The 18796-nt window shown below is 45.3% G+C and overlaps 1 protein-coding gene across 1 annotated transcript; it reads left to right on the forward strand.

Moving 5' to 3' along the window:
* The first annotated feature begins 218 nt into the window (after positions 1-218).
* Positions 219-16093, forward strand: TNFSF15 (TNF superfamily member 15). The gene is made up of 4 exons (XM_032306246.1): positions 219-806; positions 11102-11144; positions 11897-11944; positions 15133-16093. Exons 1-4 carry the CDS (start codon positions 585-587, stop codon positions 15585-15587), a joined length of 768 nt encoding a protein of 255 aa, XP_032162137.1. The 5' UTR covers positions 219-584; the 3' UTR covers positions 15588-16093.
* Positions 16094-18796: the final 2703 nt, after the last annotated feature.

The raw sequence follows: 18796 nt of genomic DNA on the forward strand, positions 1-18796 counted from the left end.
AGAACTTTGACATTTCCAGCTGCACAAGGAGAATGAGCTCCTATGAAGCTCCAAAAGACAGAGGGCCTGGCAACGTTTCGCAAAGTGGTGATGCAAACGTGATTTCTATTTCCAAGCCACACCACACACCTCCCCATCCTTCACTTTCACTTCCAGAAGCAGCACACTCCCCAGACCGGCTTGGCTGGCAGGCCTCCAGGGCAGGGACAGCTATATTTTCATTCGCCCTGCCCACTGACTTGATGGATTTTTTTTCTCCTCCTCCAGGGACTTTCCTAACTTCCTTCTGTAAACGAAGGAAGGAGCACATGAGCACACTGTATATAAATACGCTTGGGAAAGCTTTCTTCTTCTTCTTCTTTTTTTTTTCCTAAACCAAACTTGGTTTCTGTTGTAGGCGGTGCATTCCCTAGTGGGGCGGGGCCCAGTGTGTTGTGGAGGGGGAGGGGAGAGGCCAGGGGGAGGAGTAGGCAGTGATTAATGCACCCACTGTGAGAACTTGCCTCCTATTTAATGGAGGGTCTCTCTGCCCAGGGGGAGTCAGAGCCCTCTCTGGACAGAGCCGTCTCTCGACCAGCAGGAGGATGGCAGAGAATCTGGGGCTGGGCTTCGGGGAAACGGCCAGTGTGGAAATGCTGCCTGACGAAGGCAGCTGCACGCCCAAAGCCAGAGCCAGGCTGGCAGCCAGGAGCAGCACACACTGGGCCCTCACCTGCTGCCTGGTGTCGCTCCCCATCCTGGCAGGACTTACCACCTACCTACTCGTGGGCCAGCTCCGGGCCCATGGAGATGCCTGTGTGTTCCAGGTAAGCACTGACCCAGGGTTCCGTGGACCCACTACAGACACCTAGCAGGCACGACAGCTCTAGACAGACGCCCTTGACCTACCTCACTCCCTGCTTACCCATGCAAAGGAAGCAGACTGTGAGGGCTGAAGAGGTTCCATTTGGTTTTTATCCTCAGTAATTCCAGGGGATGAATTGTGCCCCCTTTATATTTATATGGGAACAATCTCCAATAATATATTTTTAGATAATTATAATCATCTTGAACTGATAATCTGGGAACATTCTTTTTCTTTAAAAAAAAAAAAAAAACCTCCTTAAATTGCATAACTAACATGTGTCATCAAAGAAAGTTAGAAAACACAGAAAAGGAAAAGAAGATAATTATCATTAGCCACAATGGCAGAGAAGTGACCACCACTGACACTTTGGGGTATATGAGTCTATATTTTTTAATAAGATGAAATTATTTTGAAACTCCAAACTTGTTATCATTTTATTTGTGGTTAGTAAATTCAAAGCAGCATGATAATATAGATGGTTGTGTTACAGTCCTATATATGCACGTGCTATAATTTATTTAATAAACACCCTTTCTTGGATTTAGAAATATTCTCTTTCAGTGTTCAAGAAAGAACCTCTTGCCTGGTTATCTATCTTCATATCTTGCTGGGGGCTTGGGGTAGAGGAGTTTAGTCAAAAATGAATATAAGGACAAGTCATAAGAGACTCTTAACCTCAGGAAACAAACTGAGGGTTGCTGGAGGGGAGTAGGGTAGGAGGGATGGGGGGTGGGTGATGGACATTGGGGAGGGTATGTGCTATGGTGAGTGCTGTGAAGTGTGTAAACCTGGCAATTCACAGACCTGTACCCCTGAAACTAATAATACATTATATGTTAATTAAAAAATGAATATAATCTATAGAGAGAATAATGGTGCCAAGTGGGGGATATAGGTATCAAGGGAAACTTATTCTGGACTAGGAACTTCAAAAATCTTAAAGACTGAAGACAGTGCCATTCAAATAACACACACACACACACACACACACACACACACACACACACCCCTGCATGGTCTGTGATAACAGATTTCATGTGAGTCCAAAGTATTAAATTCCAGAGGAGAAAACAGACTTTCCAATTGGTTTACCAGGAAACCTGTCTCCTAAGCAATGCTGGCTGTCTTCAGAGCAGAAACACCAGGAGAGAGCAAGCAAGCCGCAAGCCGTGGCTGATGTGTAATTCTCCACACCCCCTCAGGGTCAGCAAACAGACCTTGATTCTGGCGGCAGTGACCATGGCCACATGCCATCATTCAGAAAACATAGAAATAGTCAGACAGCCCAGAAATGCCATTCATGTTAGAGAAGAAATTCAAGGCATGGCAAGTCGGGCTGTGACCTCTAGGCCACCATGGACCTGATTTCTACCAAGTCCAACCACAGTGTCTAGCTGGTGTTCTGGGACTCTGTGCTTTAGCCAGAAAGAGACTGTTGTTCTTGAACGAAGCATTGAGTGGCCTCGACTTACCTGAACTTTCCTGGGTTCTAGAGGGAAACAGTGCCTCTGCCTAAAATGTGGTGTTGAGATCCCCCATTTTGGCCGATGCCATAAAAAAAACTCCTTTCTTGATCTATAAGACCATCAGGCTCTGGAAGCACCTGGAAACCATCACCACCACTTCGTAGGGGGATGCCATGGTCTAAAGGAGCCAGTGATTTGTCCTGTCAGAAAGAGAGTTGGAGATTAAGGCTGTCACCAGACAGGAAGCCCCACAAGGAAAGCCATAAGTGCCTGTTCTCTCGTAGCTACTCAAGAAATACAAAGGCTAATAGTGCATTCTGTGACCCTTCAATTGATCTCTCTGGAGAGCGGAAACGCGGAGGTTAGTGTGGTGGCTCGGCCAGACTGTAGAACTTCTCAGTCATCAGAAAAGGAGAAAGGGAAATAGGGGTGAGGCGGGGTCGTGTGGAGCAATCAAGAGTCCTGAAAAGAAACACCTGGCCCATTCAAACAAGAGAGTTTAAAGAAGAATTGTGTAAAGAGTTTGAAAAAAGTTAAAGAAGAGTCTGCTTGCTGAGATGTAGGCAGATAAAAGAAAACCGAAGAGCTGAAAGCATCCTGGGGTTAGCAATGGTGGGAAGCCAGTCATTGCCTCTTAGCCTGAAGGGCCAGATGGAGGGAGCAGTTTTAGGGGAACCCAAGGAGAAGGAAAACATAGGAGAGGGCTAGCCTGCCTGCCAAACAGCAGGGAGGAAGCAGGAAGAAGGATGGGAGAACTGGCCATGCTCTGTTCCCTGCCTCTCATCCCACTGGCCAGACTGGAAGTCAAGCTCAAAAACCAAGAGGCAAGCTGTGCCCAGAAACCAGACTCAGGGGACATAGGGCAGGGCCGAGAAGGTCAAAGAGAAGTTCCCGTGGGCAAACAGAGAATAACCAGCTCAGAAAAGATGGAAGATAGGATTCAGGAAGGGAAGCTAAGTCACCAAGGACAGCGTGAGTGGGCATAACTAAGGTATCGTGGCTTGTAGACATTGAATTTGAATCCCAGTTCAGCCACCTCGGGCTGGGTAAAAATAGCCATGTGGTTTCATTTCTTTGAACCTGTTTCCTTTTCTACTGAAAGAGGATGCTAACGTTAACTCCCTGGCAGTGCTAAGACAAGTGCAGGAGCAGCTTGTCGGACAGGAACATGGGGAGATTTACACAGCCGGCTCCTAGGGCATACTCTTCATGGTTACACCAGGCGTCAGGCAACTACTACCAAAAAGCAACAGTGACTGGTGTAGGAATGTTCCAGGTTTTTATCAGCACCAACCAAAACAGTTAAAAGGACTGTCCAAAATATATCAGTTTTAACCTGGACACTTCTCCAGGGGTTGTATAAGGAAATACTCGATGCGACAAAATCCTTACCCAGGTAAGCTTGCAGAGCAGAAATCAAAGTCAGATTTGAAAAGGTTTGGGAGAACTACCTTTACGGGAAGTGTCCATAAATATGGCATCAATTAAATACAGCCAATTAAATATCTCCATGCAGTGAAAACTGTGGCCGATATTGTTTCTAAAAAAAAAAAAATGATGCATCTCTGTAGGTAAGGATGGAGAATTTCTCAAAGATATGTCATTAAGTGGGGAAGGGAAAGGTACATAACAGTATACAGAATTGGAGACATTCCTTTTATATATATGTATGCGTACATACATATATATACCTATAATATTTCACATTTATGAATATGTTTTTAAATGCATAGACTATCGCAGGAAAAGACAAGAGATTGGTTGCTTTGCCAGCATCTAGTCTGGGGACCTGGGTGACAGGTAAAAGAGAGAGACATTTTTAAACTTAGCCTCCTTTGTACAAAATGTGTATGTTATATCTACCAAAAAAAAAAAAACAGAGAGAGAGAAAGCGATAGTAAAATGTTTTAGGATTATTGGACTCCTGGGGAATGTCAGGTGAAGTCACGTGTTGGAAAAATCGGTTTGAAACCTGGCCTAGCCACTTCTTAGTCATGTTACATAACCTCCCTGCTCCTCAGGTTCCTTATGTATGAAAAGGAATACTTAGAAATAAAGTATTTAAAGTGTCTGGCAGAAGGTAGGAAATTAGTAAATGGTAGCAATTATCATTATTATGATTGAGGAACTTCCCTGCTCATGGACATGACATCGTACTCCATAACTTCTCCACCTGCTCTGGAATCTGCCATCACAGGGCCAGAGAGCAGGTTTGAGCACGGGAGGGCCTTTCTTGGTCTCTGGTATTTGCAAGCTATCTCCCTCCCTCCTTCTCCACCTTGGTCTTGTATCAACAACCTACACTCCAATCCATTCTTTACCCAGCTGCGTTGGACCATGGCCTGGGCCTTCTTTGGGCCCTTAGTGGCTTCCCTTGCTCTCAGGCTGGGTGTGTGGGCCCCATGCTGGCTTACAGGTGCCTGGAGACCAGGCTGCATCTTCCCCACGCACTGCCCTGGCTCACACAGGGTCTGTAGTCCAGGCATGACATAATGCACAGAGCAGGCCCCCAGTACTGTGCAGCACCTTGGTGGGGAGGGGGGTCATGAGACACAACTTCCTTGGACTGCACCCCCGTCTCTGTCCTTCCCTTGCAGTGCTGCTTCTGGAATCCCCACATGCTCACCCCAGATTCTCCTTGCTTCCCTGCAATCTCCCTTCCACCTCTTCCTGAAAATCCCTGCAAGGCTCCTAGTTCTTGATCCCTGCTCACCTCTCCCCTGCGCACCTGCCCCTGAGTCCCCTACCCCCACCCCAGTCTCCATCCAGAACAACAGGACCCCATAGGGATGCCAGCTGAGGCTACAGAGGGATGAAGGCTGACCTTATAATAATAACTTATTAGACACCAGACACCGGTCTAAGCATCTTCGTACCTAAGGTTTTTGGAAGACTAAATGAGATCATGCCCATAAGCCCTTTGCCTGGTATCTGGCATATATGCCTGTGTGAAACATTTGCTGTTATCACAAAATACATCATCTGGGTTAGTCCTTGAATCACACAATGAGGAAAGTGTCACTATTATCTCCATTTTAGAGGTAATGAGCTGCAGCTTAGAAAGCCAAGCCATGGGCCTAAAGTCACACTGAGTGTGACATTGGGATTCAAATATTCCTCCAAAGCCCACTGTGCTGGTCTGCCTGTGGTGTTAACCCAGCAAATCCTTCACTTCTTGGGGTAGTCAGGAGCATCTAAGAAGGATTTCCTAAAAAGTGCCTGTCACATAGTAAGTGCTCAAGAAATGCGAGTCTCTTTCCTCCCCTGGGGTCACCTTGCTGTCCCTGACACACAGAAGGCACTCACTAAGTGTTAGCTGGGTGGCAAAAGAGAGAGAGGAAGGGATACACAAGGTACCTGACCTCCTTAAGCCATCTGTTCCCCATTGGTCAAAGGGAGAGGTGAACCCACTTTCTTCCTAGCCCCGTGCTAAGCATTCTGCAAGATGATGTCGGCAAGCTTTTGCCATGAAGTAGATGTTCAACAGACACGATTTCCCTGCTTACTCCATCTTGGGTGTGAACCTTTTTGTCTCAGGCTGTTTCCTCTTTGGAAATGGGGACAGTTCTGACAATCCCTTTCCAGGATTGTCTAGAGAAAACAAACAGATGGCTGAGATAAAAGTGCTTTGGAAATTGCAACACCCGGAGCCCTCGGTGGCTTTGCCCTGGCTCTAGCCTCTGCAGGTCCTGACACACCAGGCAGAGGAGCCCGCTTACCCTGAAGGTCAGGCTGGAGGTAAAGGGCAGGAAGACTGGAACTAGTGAAGGGGTGTGAGGGCAGGGTGAGCCCACCATGGGCATGAATCCCAACATCTGTTACATCTCTGAGCTGATGACTCTGGGATCCATTCATTCACCTGTTAAAATAAACACACACATGAGACTCCCAGGTGACTCAGGCAGTTAAGCATCTAACTCTTGATTTCAGCTCAGGTCATGATCTTAGGGCCATGAGATCAAGCCCTGCCTCAGGCTCCATGCTCGATGTGGAACCTGCTTAAGATTCTCTCTCTCCCCCTCTCCCTCTGCCCCTCTTCTCCTCACTTCCTCTCTAAGAAACATATAAATAAATAAGCACAACATTACTCCATGCCCAGCACTGGGGGCTCTTAGGTCCTCACCAGACAGACCACATGCTGTCCACCTGTAAGAGGTCTTCTCCTAGCCTGGTCTCCTTAATGAGGCCCAGCCATTGACTGCAGTAACAAGGGTGGAATTTGAGATGGATGGAGGGCACATTCCATTCCCTCAAGCCCTTTGCACTGGAAGGAGCAGACAGAAGCCAGCCATAGATGGAGAAAGCCTCTTCTGATGGGAGAAGGATGAAGCCATCCAGAGCTCCTATTGGATCCAAACCTGCCACCGGTCATAGAGAGACCCAAGGATGGCTTCTGTATACCACCGAAGTGGTGAAACCAAAGGGAACTTATGCAGAACCAACAACATGCAACACAATGTTGACTGAGCCCAAAGAAAGATGGAAAGTGAATTGGATATCCACTGTCTGTGTGGGCTTCCTCAGGCATCAGGATGCTCCCGGCAGGGAAGAATGATGCCTGCCTTCAGTGATGAGGAGACTGAGTCTCACCGAGGCTAGGTGACAAAGTCAGATTGCTAGGAAACACTAATGCTGAGATTCCCACAATTGCTCACCTGCCAACACCACCCAGAGGGGTTCTTAGTGCTGCACCCCTCTGAATGTTGGGTGTGAAGCCCTGTCCAGTGCACTGGGGAGGGTAATGAATCGAAAAGGTCCTGGAATAAAACATTTCCAGATTGGATTTATACTTGCACAAGTACAAACAGAGAAAAGTGAAAGGCAAAACCGAGGAGGCAATGAATGGTCTGTGTATTTCTCCTAGAAGTGCTGGGAGGGTGTTATGGGTCATAAAACATTGATGTTTTTGCAATTGCGGCATTTATGACACCAAGAAATGGATCTCTCTTCCTGTTTACGAATATACTAGATGGTGGGTATGGGACATGGGTGAAAGGCCAAATGGGTTGTTAGTTAAAATACACTCAAGGGATTTGTTTCCGGGGAAATGCCAATAAGAGGATCTCAAAGATCATCTTGCTTCAGGCTCCATGGTCCATGGTGTATACTCAGCTGAAGTTTATGGGGCTCCTGATACAACACCAAGGTCTGCCCTTGGTCTGAAGTTTCAGATCCCAGACCCTCCATTTACTCTTTGACCTTTGGCTTACAAAGCCTCTAAAAAGGTGATGCCCTCCTTTGAGAGTAATTGGAGTGGTAGACATAAACCCCGGTATAAGACCTGGCACTCGGGGAGCACGAGACTGGATAGCAGTCTCCCCTCCTCCATCTTTTCCTTCTCCGGTTGAATTATTAGAGTAATTCCAAAAATGTGTCAGGGGTTGCCAATCAGCATAGCCCCCCCCCCAAAAAAAAGTGAGAAGAAAAAAAAGAAAGAAACTCAAACAAGAGTGAAAAATCCCCTGACCTATAGAAACTAAGGGGTAGAAAGCACCGGCTTGCTTCGCTTGGGCTGGTAGCCACAGGCACCCCGCTGTTCTACTAATACAAATCCACATGGGCAAACACGTTTGCCTTTTCTGACTCTGACTCCTAGCCAAAGCTTGCAACCTTCCAGAAACATCTCTGAAGCCATGACCAACCCAAAGCCTGATGAAAAACTTGGAGGCGCCAGTAACTAAAAGATTATGGCCATATTAGGTTTTAATTTTTTAAAATTTAAACAAGAACTCAACACTTGGCATGTATTCTAATATTAAAAGGTCTCTTTTTTTTTTTTTTTCTTAGTTTTTTTCTATTGCCAAACTCAGGCAAAAGTCACTGAGGTCAAACCCACTTCCATCTTCTGGCTCTCTTTTCTACCTGTCTTTCTGACACCTAAACATCAGCATATTTTGCTGGTTGGATAATCTGGCAGAAGTGCCAGGCACTGTCTGAGGCACCAGAAATCTGTTGGTGAGCAAGAGACAGACCAGGTCATTGCCCACAGGCAGCTTGGATTGTACTAGAAAGTGAAAAGCTTTGTTGCCAACAAGAGAGGGCATTGACCCAGCTCAAATGTATAAGCCTTCCCCCAAATAAGCTACTAACTATTTCTTCGTCTCAGATCTCCTCTTCATTCGTTCTTGCTTCCCATCACAAAAATCTTCCTCCCACGAAGAGGTATTATTAAGAGAATCAGCAGGGGAAGGTTGTCGATGTTCTTGGAAAGAGAGTCCCAGCTCCTGTTCTTGGGGACTCTTGGACTGTTGAGGTCTTCAGCACCTGCTGTTTTGTTCTGTTTTGTTTTTATCAGCTCTGATAACAGCAAATAAGGAAACAGTCTACAGAATAAGCTCATTTCTAGGCTGCTTCTGCACCCCACCCTATCCCCAAAGCCCATTGAAGTTATTGATGCAGGACAAGTAGTCACATCAATTGGGTTTAGGTTTTCCAATGCAACTGTATTCACAACACTATGCTGAATGTATATATGGCAGCAGAAATCCTTGTAGTTTCCCAGCTGCTTCCATGCTTTGTTGGGCCTTCATACTCTTGCACAAGTTATTAGCCTTGTCTGGAAGGGTCATTACATTTTATCACCTGGCTAATACCTGTGGGACCTGTAAGACTCACTTCAGAGGTAATTTCCCCTGATTCCCCCACTTCTGGGCTGGGTTCCTGTTTTCTGAGCTCTGTGTTTTCCCTGCTGTCACGGTGCATGGAGCTGCCGATACTCGTCCATCCACCTCACTGGAGAGGGAGCTGATCCGGAAGTGAGAGGACGCAGTGGCTTAGGGCCATGGAGTCTAGAGTGGACTGGCCTGGGTTCAAATCCTATTTCTCCACTTTCCAGCTGTGGGACACTGGGCAAGTTACTTAACCTGACTGGGCTCCCTTTCCAATATAAGAGTATGAATAGCAGCTACCTTAAGAGTCGTCACAAAGCTGAAGGAGATGATGCATGCGAAAAGTGTAGCAGAGCATGGCGCCCCTCCTGGTTCAACAGATAGTAGCTACACTTCCTGCATCTTCCAAGTCCTTCGAATCATGTTCTCATGGCTACAGCACAGAGTACCCAGAGAGGAAGAGATAGTGGGTCACAAGAATAGGGTGGTCAGCTGGGACCTTGAATGCCAAGATAGGTATTTGGGCCTCTGTCTAGAAGGCCATGGTGAGCCATTGAAGGTTTATGGACAGAATTGTGTCCCCATAGAGTGACGCTTTAGAAAAAGCACTCTGAGAGCAGGCGAGGAGATTTCAAGACAAGGAGAACCAGATGCTAAAGGACCAGTTAAGAGACTGATGGGAAAAATCCAGGAGAAGAGTGTGCTGAGGCCTATGAGAGCGGGAGAGGGGGAGGGAGGCATGAATGAGAAAAACTGCAAAATAAAAATGAAGTTTGGGTTTGTGGGAGAAGAAAGAAGCAAGTTTCAAGCCTGGAAACTGAAGGCAAGCAGTTGCCCAGCCATTCACAGAATTAGGATGTAGGCGATGGAAAGATAATGGGGTTTGTTGTTCAAAGACAAGATCTCTGCCCTCAAGAAGCCTTCCAGTGGAGGTTAGGTAGCATGGCTTGGGACTAAAAAGAGCCTGGCTATCTGGGCTCTAATGAGATCACTGCAACCGCTCATGGTCCTGCTCATGGTCCTGCTAAGCAGTGACATAGTTACACCCACATGACCACACGGACATGTGTAGAGAAGGCCATGCACACAGCACCACCCCAGAAGACACATGTAGACATACAAAACACATCAGCTTCTCCCTCCCCCACTGCTGGAGCTGTCTGCTGTCATACCCACATGGACACACAATTCCTTATTCACAAGTACGATCTCACACGCACACACAGGCTCTAAGATATAGAACTGGTCACACGAGGATCCCTGTCCGTGGGAACTATGTAGTTACAAGGACCCAATCAGAACCTTCTGAGTTGAATCAATATCATATCAGAGAAGGTTTTCTTGGAAATGGTAAAATGTAAGGTGTTGATTTTATCCCTAAGCAAAGGACTAAGCTTTGCTTAGCTTTCCTCCTGAGCTTTTGTGTTCAAACACAGTGATTCCTTCATTTCCTATGCGTTCTTTGCCCTGACTCATACATCTGATTGGATCCTTATCTCAAACCCAGGGGTTATCTGAGGCTAGGGATGTTATTTTTCCCATTTTTCAAATGAGGGCACCAGAGCTCAGAGAGGAAACGTGTCTTGCTCAAGATCATATTGTTGATAAATGGTGATGGCAGGACTCAAATTCTGGTCTGTCTGTCTCCAAAGCAATTACTCTTCCACTCCTGTGTGGTATCTGAAATGCTTCACAAGCTAGGATTGCAAAAATGGACATGTCTCCATGTAATGCACAGAGACAAGGGGCTGGTGGGAAGGAGAACAGAGCCCTTATTTCTTTTTCTGTATCACTTTTTTAAAAAATAGTTCTAATTTTAAATCATGGTGGAAAAAAAGAAAATAAAGCAAGTGCCGTCATTTGTTCGAATAATAGAAGCAGTGACAGATGTCAGAGCATCCTAGAAGAGAACAGGGAAGGCTCTTAGGACAGAAATTCACAGTTGAGCTTCCAAGACAAGTGTAGAAGAGAGAAGGTCATTGGGGTGCTGAAGGAGGAAAGAGGAGTGCTTGGGTGCAAGATTCCCCTCCAATGAATATTCTCATTGCCATGTCTGTCATCTCAGAGTGCCCAGGTTGGGTAGCAGCAGCATCTTAATCATGCCCTTGTTATGTGCAGCTGTGGGGTTGAGTGACAAAAGGACCACAGGTAGGCTGAATAATATCTTTCTTTTCCAACAGACTTCAAAAGGACTAGAATTTGGATCTTCACATCAGCGAGCTTGTAAGTGTGCTCATATTTGTTGCCTTTTCTTGTGGGGAACAGAACATTTAGTAGTTTGGGTATGTGGGAGGTTCAGAGGGATGAAAATCCAGAAGATAAGTAAGTTTGCTTCCCAGTCACTAAAAAGAAAAAATGGCACTGTGGCCAAGTGCTTTGTCTATGGAGGTGATGGCCTTTGGGCAAATAATGTCACCTATCTCTATCTCAGGTTATTCACCTATAAATTGATTATAATGGTACCTACCTTCTCAGGATTCAATCAGTTAATTCCTATAAAAGTATTAGAACAATGCCTAATCCTACCTGCTCCCTACCCCATTTCTTAAATCATCCAGATGCTTCAGTGGACACGGCTAAAGGGACCCTGAATAAGGCCAAAGGCCAATTTGCCCCCCTCCCCTGAAGCAGCAGCAGGGAGGAAAGGGCAATGTGAGTTCATTGAGCATAGACCATGGGAGGAGAGCACTCTCCATTCATGATAGCAATGAATGTGCCCATCTTTGAGGATGTGCCCATCTTCTTGGGAAGGTTGGAAACTTGCCCTAAGTTATGGGCCAAGATTCATTTGTGTCCAAGACTCTTCCTCCTGAGGCTTCTCTGTCCCTAAAAAAAAAAGGACAACAATCCACGATGGACCAAGCTGAAGGGGAGGAATGTTTCTCTCCAGTTGCAGGCACCACACAAGTCCAAAAATACCATCTTTTCTCCAGCCACCCTGGCTCACACAAAGCTTATCTCTTCTTCCCTTACAGATGCATCTACCGGAGCTGGTGGAGATAAGCCAAGGGCACATCTGACAGGTATTTCTCCCTGGTGTGTTTTCCAGATCATGTATGGGCCATGGACCCAAGATTTCTTTCAGCGGGTTTGCCAAAACTCATTCTAGTAGCTCCAAACCGGAAACTACACACCTTGGTAACTGACTTCTTCTCTCAGTTGAGGGTTTTTTGATGTCTTCCTCCCTTAAGGGGTCCAAAGGCCCATGTCTCTTGGGCATTCTCTTTCGGATTCTATCAGTCCTCTCCCTTTCTCTCTTTCTCTCTTTCACACACACGCCCTCAGTCATTCAGAAACGGCTTCCCTCAGACGTGGTGATTTGCATAATTCTGAATCTGGTCAAAGATGAAAGACCCCTTGAGTTGTTAAATGTATTGAGTCCCTCTGTACCCCATTCAAGGTGAAGTGATTAGACATTTGCATTCAGAGAGACATTTGTGAAGAATTTTTGTTGATGTGAGAGATTAAAAGCAGCCTCAGAATATAACCAGCTGGCCAGTTTCTCAAGCCTAGTGTTGACATTTCTGGCATCTGATGCCTGAAATTGCATATGCATCGAAGACTCCAGAGAGAAGAGTGAGACTATGCACACATATGTGTTAAATACCCGTTAAAAAACCATGGAGTTAAAAGCGAACATACTCTCCTGACCTCTAGGAAAATTTGCGGCCCACAGGGGAATATCCTTGAGACCCAAGGCATGTGACTAACATATGACAAAGAGGAAAATGTTTGTGGTGAGTCCTGAGTGAGAACTAGGACCAGACAGACACCAAGTCACCAGTCACTTATCACTTGCCTTTAAGAATGGGAGAGATTGAACAAGCCGGGCAGGAAAATCCTAATAACAGAGTGTGAGGTATCACCCCTCTTCCTACTGAATGGGGGACCTGGGGAAGGGAATCTAGGTTCTACTGAGCTCCTCGTGTGTACCAGGCACTGTATGAGGCATTTTACAACCATGATCTCAATTAACAGGCATATGAGCCCAGCAAGGGGGGTGACTGAGGCTCTGACAGGTCAAGTCACTTGTCCCAAGTCACATACATGACTCGGAAGAGCTGAGATTCGAGTCTGACTCTTAGACCTGCTCTGTTTCCATTACAACCCACTTCCCATCCTATCTCCCACTTGCTGCCACGTTGACACAGAACGAATCACATACCAGTTCAATAAAACTCACTTTATCTAGAGATTAATTTTTGTTGTTGTTTGCTCATCCCAGAGGATTTTTTTTTTTTAAATCTACTGTACCACCCACAAAGGGATGGAGATAATCAAGGGTGATTAATAAAAATGCCTTTCACAGATTTTGCAAAGAAGTGACAGAGTTCTCCCGAGCCCACTGAGTGTGGGGGCCAGAAAGACCACGTGCCTTCTGAACGTGTGTCACTGTACAAAACAAGCCAGGGTCTAGTCAGCATCAGCAAAGATGCTTTAGAAAAATCCAGGAACCGGGTTTCTAGGGAGCCACTGGGTGTGAAAGTTGCTAAATAGCTCCTTCAAGATAACCTATCCCAAACGGTGGTGGCTGATAGCACATATCGGGGATCGCTATGGACTTCTGAAGCAGTCGTAGAAAATTAAAATATCTTTTTATTTTCCTAAAATGTATTAGTTTTACTGAATGTTATCTTATTGGAAATCAATGGCTTGGTTCTAGTCATTTTTTTGCTATCCATATACTTCATCAAAGCACTCATTTATATGTCCAAGTATATAATGTATCTTTGTAAGCAATGTAAACATTAAGAACATGTAAAAATATATGCAGTGAAATAGGCTTATTTTTTAGTCTGTCAAAATGAGAGATGCTGGTTTAGTTGGGGAAAGTAAATATGCGTTGAGTACTTGCCATAGCCAGCCTCATGATAAAAATGTCCACGTCTCTTCTATTCACTTGATTTTCCAAATGAGACTAGGAAGGGGCTTTATCTCCGGCTCACAGACAGGAAATCGAGACTCCAAGAGAAGGGACCTCCATCACTGATTAAAAACATCGCACACCATAGAGCTGAAGTGGCCCCAAGCCGTGGTCCCTTACACTCCACAAGCCAATTACATCAGCTTGTATTTTGGTATCAGAGAAACATTTCCAAAATATTCTGGATCTCTGGTTTCAATATCTGTCCTGCATGTTGATTTTTTGTTAAGCACCACCTGAATTTCAATAACTTTGGACAGTATCATTGCAGGGGAGCTACAGGTTACATCTGATTCCCTAAAATGCCCTCCCTTTGCAGTAGGGTATGTCTAAAACAAAAGGCTAATGAAAGGGAATGCAGTTTAGAGGGTATTCCTAATAGTTGGGAATTTTATACACACCGTCCCTTTTCATCCTTTCCATGGGTATTTTTATATCTTTAAAAAAAAAGAGAGAGAGGAAAGATATGTCAAATGAAAAACAAATCCTGACCTAGTAAGGAGAGAGTTTTTGCAACAGGATTAGTGCACAGTGCAAGAAAGGAGGATGATGAGTGGTAATAGGGAGAATGCGCTGGCCGGGTTGTCTGCGAGTGTCTGAAGGTCAAGCTAAAAGGGGTTTTCTTTTACAGAAAAGAGTGAACAAAGCTAGAAAGAACAAGGAAAGAAGTGGGATAAAGTTTGGCCTCTTAGCGTCAGAAAGTGCTTTACCCAAAGGCCAGCCTATTCTCAGGAGAGGGTAGGCCAAACTTCGGGGGCCTGGAGGCAGGAGAGAAGCTGAACCGAAGTCTGGTTGACAAGCATTATGTTCCCGTGGATCATTGAGGACAGTACCGTTCAGCTAATCATTTATGAGGCAGAGAATGGCGATTTGGAGATTCTGGTGTCCGGTCTTGCCAGAGGTACCCAGGGAGGGGAAAGGGGACCCATCGGTTTCATTTAAGTCATTTGGAGAAGAGGTTTATCGCAGTGGGCTGTTTTCTGAAACACCAAAGAGTAAGATTTCTTAACCTCCAATACTTCCCAGGATCCCAGAGCTCAGGTAAAATTCTAAACTATCAGGAAAGAAAACTCAGACTCAGAGAAGCAAAGTCATTTATCCCTAAGATGCTACTCTCTGAACAAAAATACGTGTCTGCTTATATCTCCTCCACTCATTGCTCCTCAAGAAGCTCGTTAGCTGTTGGTTTCATTCAATCACTTTACTCTAAAAACAATAGGAGACTCTTTTGGGCAAAGTCCACAGGTTCTGACACGAGCAAATTTAACCTCTCTCTTGCCTTTGCAGTTGTCAGACAAAGTCCCACGCAGTCCTCGAAAAATCAGTTTCCGGCTCTGCACTGGGAACATGAACTTGGCTTGGCCTTTACCAAGAACCGGATGAACTATACAAATAAATTCCTGGTGATCCCAGAGTCGGGAGACTACTTTGTTTACTCCCAGGTCACATTCCGGGGGACCAAATCTGAGTGTGGTGAAATCCGCCAAGGGAGCCGACCGAACAAGCCAGACTCTATCATCGTAGTCATTACCAAGGTAACAGACAGCTACCCCGAGCCGACCCAGCTCCTAATGGGGACCAAGTCAGTGTGTGAAGTAGGCAGCAACTGGTTCCAACCCATCTACCTAGGGGCCATGTTCTCCTTGCAGGAAGGGGACAAGCTGGTGGTGAACGTCAGTGACATCTCTTTGGTGGATTACACAAAAGAAGATAAAACTTTCTTTGGAGCCTTCTTGCTGTAGGGGTGAGGCAAGCATCCTTATGTGAAGGTCCTCTGCCTCCTTGTTCTTAATTTTCCTTCACTCATATGCAATTATAACAAGGTTTTTGTTTTTGTTTTTGTTTTTTTGTTTTGGAGCATTCCACAGAAACAGTGGCTTAGCTATGAAATTTGAAGCCCGAAATTTCATAATGTATATGCCTTACTGATGAGAATCTTAACCAGAAAACAATAGAACGGAGCTGACATATGACTGTGGTTGCTTGGAAAAGGGGTGAGTTTCTAAACACTGAGACATGACCACCAAATGAAAGGAGGTCTACTCGGAAGATTTCCACCCCATTCGTACCACACACTGGCCACCAGTGGGCCCAATTATTGTGGGATTTGATCATGAAATATTTGCTTCAGTTCAGGAGCCCTTGATGAACATCCAAAGCCGTAGAAAATGGTGTAAACCCTAGGGCCAAATCCTTCAATAGTTTCTCCAAACACACACTTTAAATCCTTGTCTTAAAAAAAAAAAAACAAGCTGGTATTTCTCATGAACATTCAAAAAGAAGGAAAGAAGGAAGGAAGGAAAAAAATTATTTTCATGCCATCTATGGCAAATGAGAAAAGCAACCCCTCCTTTTATTATGTACACAGGCATGAAAATAAACAAGTGTGAGTTCCACGTGCATATCAAATATACAACAATAGCATTTACTCAACGCAGCTTTCTTGAGCACTACCTTAACCCAGAAGATACTATGAGGACTAAGACAGACTATTCAAAATTTAAATGAATTCCACTCCGTGGTTCCTGATTAAATATCACTCAACGTCCCCCAAGTCCTAAAATAATATCTCATCTGACACTAGTATGTAAGATTTCTGAAGCTCTCCGGACTGTGTAAGATATCCAGCTGATTAGGTCATTCAAGAAACTCTAGCCAACTAGACCGGCTCTGCAACAAACCAGATCGATGCCCAGAGACAGCAGACTCATTCTCTGGTAGGTGGGTGTGGGGGACAGTCAATCACCAGATCTAGAGAAGTTAACTTAGATCGGCTTCGAGGTGTGACTCACAATTTTATTAGGGTATTTTTCTCTTAAAATCTTCAAGGGATTTCAATATGGGCTGAGCTAATCAGACCAGCCAAGGCTTCTCCCCTGGAGGAAAGGCAGGACATTAAGAAGGTCCTTCCTGCCTGTCGGTGACTTCTCTAATCTGTATGATTTTCCTGCACTAATATGCCAAGAGTAGGAGGGGCATCTCGGCTCTTCACCTCAGTTGACTCGTCTACAAAGTAGGAATCCACCAATTTGTTCCTAGGATCAAATGAGCTCATGGGGGAGGAAACACGTTCGCTCTGAGCATTCCATGCAGTCAAAGAGCATGTTGGTATGACATGGGCCATGACCTCCAGCATGCTGGCCCCTATTGTCAACACTGCCCATTGCAGTAGACCTTCACGAATGGGTCTAAAAGCCAACTGAGCACCCAGATCACTCTAACGCTTGTTGCCAGGAGACTACAGAGGCATGAAGGTGTGTGATGGGGCTTCTGAGTGGGATGATTGATGTTGCAGTACTTGATCGATATTTGTTGAGTTATATAAAATAAAAATTGATTTCTGGCTTCTCAGTGAGATTAGGGCTCTCGAGCCTTCTCAGCGCAGAGAGCCCAGGGCTCTGCAGGAGCAGAGAGAAGGGTGTGGTGACCTCCACCTGATTCAGAAGAGTCTCCATAAAGGAAGTGAAGCCTGAACCCGTCCTGAAAGAGGGTGGGCGGACAACAGATGGCCTCGGGGAAAGGGCATCTGAGACGGAGGAATTACCCTTTACTTAAAGCAGAAAGGAAAGGTTTCTCAGTAACTATAAAACCAGCTTGATAAGACAATGCTCCTTCAACCTACTCCTAGAACAATGTTTGCTGGCAGATCGGGATAATTTTTATCAACGACTCCAGGGTGCCTCCAGGATCAGAACTCCCGTCCCATGGAGAACATAAAATGGTCAGTGTCTCAAACGTGGGGTGCAGGACAGGATGTGCATGGAAGAGTCCAGAGTGACCCGCTCACCTTCTTCTCCACTACAAGGAACTCTGGTAACCAAGGGTCTTCAGACCCACCCACTGCACCTATGAAGATCTGGCGGATTTGGAAGTTCATCCAAGAAACAGAAGTTTCCTGCTATCCTAAAAGACTCGACCACTTGCGGAAACTGTCACTTGTTTATTTTGGTCCCGTCATAAGCTGGTTTATTGAAAGGTGTGTTGTGCTGAAGTGATCCAAGCTAAATTTGTTAAATCCTTGTATCTTGTACCATTCAGAAAGTGCCAGCCAAACGTTTCCAGTAGGACTCGAGTCAAAACTTCTGTTTGCTAGGCATTCTCTCTGTGGCCAAAGTTAGTGCACTAGTTTTTAAAAATGAGACGAGAGAATGCTTGAGAACATTCTGGTCTCCTAAGAGGAGTAAATGAGATGCAGTCAAAGACAAGGCAAGGGAAGAAGGAGCAGCTTATGCGCCTTAGAAAATAGTTAATTTGGGGGGAAAATGCTCTGCTGGTCCAATGTGTCTCAAAAGGCTGAATTCCAATCAATTCCACATTTACTGACTGCCTACTCGCTCTGGGGACACAGAGAGAAATTATTTTAGTCTCAGATGGGTTCATTCTAACCGCTCAGCCCCTCCATGGTCTGCAGACCTTTTCATTTATATGAGTAGTATTAGCTAAATAATTAGCCAACTTTAGGCGTGTGGGTATTTTCTCATTCAGAAAATGAGTGCCATCTGATGAAGGGTGATCATTAACAAAATGATTTGTGTTTATGCTAAGTGGTTTTTCAAATAGCTGCTCGTAGAGTTTTCCATTAATAAAAGGGAATACGATAGAGTGTTTCCTAGAGTAGAATCCATCATTTAAGCCATATGTGCAGATAGGTTATCATCTCCTGCACTTGAGTTTGGCCCTCGACACCCTTGAAAATATGAGAACCTGCGGATGAGCCAAGAAAAGATGAGAACCTGAGAGGTGTTCTGAAAAGCCCATATGCCTTCAGAAAATGCAGGACCTGTGATCAAAATGCAGGGGGTACTCACATTTTGACCCTAGTCCAGTTTCGATCTATTTGGCAGAACTTCATGGCTTCGGCTACGAAAACTCCTAACTGTTTTGACTTGGGTACAGTAGGACTTTCACATCCTGAAAATGTCTGGTTCCGTTCAACAACAGGGCAGACCGG

The sequence above is a fragment of the Mustela erminea genome, chromosome 12 (genome assembly GCF_009829155.1).
Source record: "Mustela erminea isolate mMusErm1 chromosome 12, mMusErm1.Pri, whole genome shotgun sequence".
In the NCBI taxonomy this organism is placed as follows: Eukaryota; Metazoa; Chordata; class Mammalia; order Carnivora; family Mustelidae; genus Mustela; species Mustela erminea.

Coding starts and splice junctions, on each gene's coding strand:
- TNFSF15 (XM_032306246.1), top strand. CDS start 585: ATGGCAGAGAATCTGGGGCTGGGCTTCGGGGAAACGGCCAGTGTGGAA. Junction 807..11,101: donor GAGATGCCTGTGTGTTCCAG/GTAAGCACTGAC, acceptor CTTTTCCAACAG/ACTTCAAAAGGACTAGAATT. Junction 11,945..15,132: donor GCCAAGGGCACATCTGACAG/GTATTTCTCCCT, acceptor TTGCCTTTGCAG/TTGTCAGACAAAGTCCCACG.